The 4,563-nt window shown below is 38.6% G+C and overlaps 1 protein-coding gene across 1 annotated transcript; it reads right to left on the bottom strand.

The window, feature by feature from the left end:
- Window positions 1-1,345: 1,345 nt before the first annotated feature.
- On the bottom strand, window positions 1,346-4,559 carry LOC101636644 (HLA class II histocompatibility antigen, DR alpha chain-like; the record flags this gene model as incomplete). Its single annotated transcript, XM_004695788.2, has 4 exons — window positions 1,346-2,636; window positions 3,272-3,437; window positions 3,719-4,000; window positions 4,526-4,559. Coding segments are annotated over 3 exons (471 nt in total), but the record flags the coding sequence as incomplete, so codon positions are not given.
- Between the last annotated feature and the right edge of the window lie 4 nt (window positions 4,560-4,563).

Here is a 4,563-nt window from a genome sequence, read left to right as displayed (position 1 = left end):
CCATGTGGGTCCCCTCCCTGGCCAAGGGTCAAACTCATGCTGCAGTGGCTGCAGATAGCTTCATCATGCTGTGCTTTAACCACTTGCATGTATTTATTTTATAATAGAAAATGGAGTATGTAAATGAAACACATGTAACTATTCAGTTTTCTGAACACTGCCTAGATTCTCTAAATTGAAGTTACAAAAAATTGCTGTGTACTAATAAGTCTACTAAGATTATCAAATGATGAACTGAGGCACACTAACATTTTCAAGAGTTTATGAGGAAAAATAATTCAAATCAGACAGTACCAAACTGAAAGTGGCTAAGAGTGCTCTGGCAATTGAAGGGAAAGGAATTTACAGCAAAATGCAGCAGCAAAGCAAATAAATAATTTGATTGCTTATAGCTTAAGTGTCTGCCCTATAGGGAAAAGTCAAGTTGGCAGCTTGTGATTGTTCAAGATTTTGTTCTCTGGGACCTGAGTGCATTTACAGGAATTGACTCTGGCTTAGGCATGGATTGCTTATGTAGACTATCAAGGCAGTAAAGTAACGTTAGTCTAGAAACTTCTTTGCTATTTACTTTAACAATTTCCTGTTTTGGTCATTTAGAAGAGGTTGACCAAAATTTTGGTATTAGTACCACAGTAGTCACCATCAGGGTTAAGTTCTTAATTCAGTGTGAAATGCACAGTAAGTTATGATGTCGGGTTCTTTGCTGTTTACCTCTGCTCATCTTGCTTATGTTTCTCCAAATGAGATCAAGGGGATGTAGTGATGAGTATCAGAAAGATTATATCAAGAGACTAATGTAAACTCCTTAGATAAAGTCCAGTGAACCAAACTAAATATATCAAAGAATGTACCTAAAGAGACTTTAACCTGTGTTGCTGAGTGGCTTCTTGGTAATATCTTGTACTTTAGTTTTTACAATATCAGAGGTCTTGCTCTAGGTACAGGAGAAGGTACTTGCTATGACACAGTCTCTTTGTTGAGTCACCAAGTAACCTAGAACAATTCTGTTTCTAAAACCAACTTATAAGGTCAAAATCACCATTATGCCAAAGAGCATATTTTAGGGTGGCATATTCTGCATATTGAGCTTATTTTATTTTCTCACCTAGATTTTTCATTTCAGTCTGTAGTTATTTTTAGTAAAAAATACATAACATTTATGAAATTAATACCACCAAGCATGATACCAGTTTAAATTTCTTGCGTTTTTCTTTAATTATTATAATAATTCAATATGGAAAAATTAGCATCACTCTTTTTGTGAAAAGCTAAGTAGACTTACATAGATTCTAGTGACTACATAGCTAATAAAAGAGCCAAAATGATAATTCAAATCTAATTTATTTCAAAAGAATTTATTTACCAGCCTATTACACTGTAATGGATAACCAATCTTGAAGATATGTGATAGGCGTTTGTTCTCATTTTTCTTTTACATTTTGAAAGGACACGTTTATTAGGAAAAGATGAAACTAAGAAGAGGCACCTGCATAGTCATATGTGGGAAAGAGAGCTGCTCTGGTTACCAGTGTAGACAAACATACAAAGTATTAGTTTCATAGATAAGTGAGAAGTGTCTCACTATGTCACTTTCTTTCCTCCAGTTTAATTTCATAATCACCCACTCTCTTACTCAGTTTCTCCACTCAGGACTCAGGGACACATATTAATTTGTTTCTAAGGGAAAAAAAATCACACCATTTTCCTGGTAATAAAAGAGGCATCAAGGACTATAAAAAATTAAATGGGCAATGCCAGTCATCAGTGTTCAAACTCATTAATTCTGGAATGGGTGATACTTGTAAGTAAATCCTGTGATGTGTAGGAGTTCACCTCTATTTTACTCCTTCCTCCAATCCATCTACTCCCCTCCATCTATCTCACTCCATGAGAGTGAGACTGAAACTGAAATCTAGGGCTTGAGATTCTGGAACTGAGGTTTCAGATATTTTGCTGACTTGGAAGCTCAAGACACAAAACCAGATTCTGTACCAATACTTAAGTAGAGACCTCCCAACAAACAAACCCTACTGTAGCACTTTCCAGATGAGGATTGTACTATAGTAAATGCATTTCTTGTAGATGCTCTTCTTGAAGATGCAGATTAAGGTCAATTTTAATGAACCTAGATCTTTTTACTAATTAAAGAGCATATAAGAAACACTGAACATTTAGATGTCTTAGGACAGAAGGATCATATACATTTCTTGGACCCCATGAAGAACTGACTCATCACTAAATACCACCTAAGACACATCAAAGAGTTTATTATATTCAGAAAAATCATAAACCCTTGAAAAAAACCCAAATCCATAAATATATAAGTGATGGCACCATGGAACATTCCAAAGGTTCCATAGCAGAGAAGTGATCCTATGGTTCTACTTTAATGATAATAATAACATATTAGGAAATAGAGGAAAAACAAACACGATGGGACAATAGACAAGGCAATTAGTATATGTTAGACTTTGGAGAGATCAGGAAGACATCACCAGTCTTAAAGGAGTTACAAGTCTGGAAAATGATGAAAAATTCTTGTCTTCACTGATGTGAAAAATTGCAGTATTGCTGGGTTGATAGAGTTGTGAAAGCAGAATTTTCTTTACCCATCTTCTCTCTAGAAAATCCATTACCTATGGAGGACACACACAATCACCAAAGAGTTTAAATTGAAAATATTAGTTCTTTCTTTCATATTCCTTTTTCTTCTCTGTTAATCCTCTGACGTAGGAAAAAAATCTCCTAATATTAATCCGATCTCTAGTTAATACATCTCAACATGTACCACTATGCCTTGCTCTCCAAGTGAGCATGAATGAGAAAATGATGTTTTATCGCCTCTTAGAACTTTTGATGCCACTTTTCAGGTGAGGGATGCATAAACAGGGGTTGCCTCTAAGAGATTTCCATTTCATAGTGAATATATACTAATCCCAACATAGCCAAGTTTTGAGAACTTTTGAACCAAAGGTATGCCTCAGGAAATGAAAGCCATCAAGCTGACTTCCCTAGATCACTGACACAGCATTCAAAAGTGAAACAATAGCCTTAGGTAGTGGGATAATTTTCAAGACACAAGGTGTGGTCTAGGTACACAGGTATGGAAAGGGATGAAGGACCATGGAGTTTTGGGTTACCACATCATGTCAATGAAAATAAATTAAGAGACTTGATTGTCCTCTTTTTCTCTTAAATGCATCATATGTCTTTGTTCCAAACTCTGTTTCCTTCCCTGGGATGTGTCTTCCTCTGAGTACTTCCAACCCACCTGCAGGCACCTCACAGAGGTCCGCGGCGTTCAGCAGCATTGCCTCTGCGCACACCCTTGATGATGAGGATGGTTCCGACGATGATGCCCACCAGACCCACGAACAGGCCCAGGGCGCACACCACGCTCTCTTTTGTCTCTGAGTGGGGGGTTGGCAGATCAAATTCTGGTGAAAAATAAAACAGTAATCCATGTGTTGGAGAGTGGAACTTATACAGGGTACTTAGTTAAAGGAATAGTTATTAATCAGTTAAAGAAGAGGAAGACATAATGATGGATTAAGGGAGTTACAGATTAGAACATGGGAGAAGCTGAGTAATGGGAAAAGATAAGGAATGAGAATTGCAGGATCTGTTATGGAGTCCAGGGGGCTCTGGACTCCTAAGGACCTGAGACATGCACTGCAGGAGGAAACCACAGAGTCAGTAGATTGAGAATGGTTCATACCCCAGTGCTTAAGAAGAGGTTCTTCCAAACCCCAGTGATCCACCTTGCAGTCATAGAAATCCTCATTTGAGGGGATGAAGGGGAGATAGTGGAACTTGCGGAATAATTGGTCCCTCCTGGGCAGGGAGACTGTCTCTGACACTCCTGTGGTGACAGGTTTTCCATTCTGAAGCCATGTGACATTGATGACTGGTGGGGAGAACTTGTCGATGAAACAGATGAGGATGTTGGGCTCACCTAGTTCCACAGGTTTTTCCGAGATTACAGTCACCTCTGGTGGTACTGGGAGACAGACATGTGACAGGAATTAGCTTTCCCTGTGTGGGGCCACCACTCTCCTTCCTACTAAAGCTGTCAAAAGAGCAGTTGATAGTATGTCTTGAGAATCTATGTCACAGTCTCAGATACCTCTGTCTATACCTGCCACATGCCTTCACTTCCCACAAACTGGTAACATATAAAGGTGTGAAATATCCAAGAACCAAATTCCTAGCTCTTCCACAGGATATATTCAAAACAATGACTTTGGGTGACTGGTTAGCATAGACAAGAGTACATCAGGAAGAGAACAGGCACATGAATTTCTTTTGACCTGTGGCATGAAAATTTGGGGCTGCCTTTGGCAAAGTTAATTCCCAGTGAAGGAAAGCCAAACACAGTCGTTTCATAAGGAAGTGAAGCACTATGGAGTACAATGCCATGCCTAGGAGTGCATGAAATGGAAAGTTGGTCACAATAATATAACAGAGCTACAGCATCTATTTAAAGCTACAATTCTATGCCTGTGAGTGCAGCAGAGAGAGGTACCATTGGTGTTCCGGGTATAGTTGCTGCGCTTCATCAGT

Source organism: Condylura cristata, unplaced genomic scaffold (assembly GCF_000260355.1).
Source record: "Condylura cristata isolate star-nosed mole 26May11 unplaced genomic scaffold, ConCri1.0 scaffold00383, whole genome shotgun sequence".
Taxonomy (NCBI): domain Eukaryota; kingdom Metazoa; phylum Chordata; class Mammalia; order Eulipotyphla; family Talpidae; genus Condylura; species Condylura cristata.
Note: the sequence above shows the minus strand (reverse complement) of the source record. Positions and strands in the feature narration are given on the sequence as shown.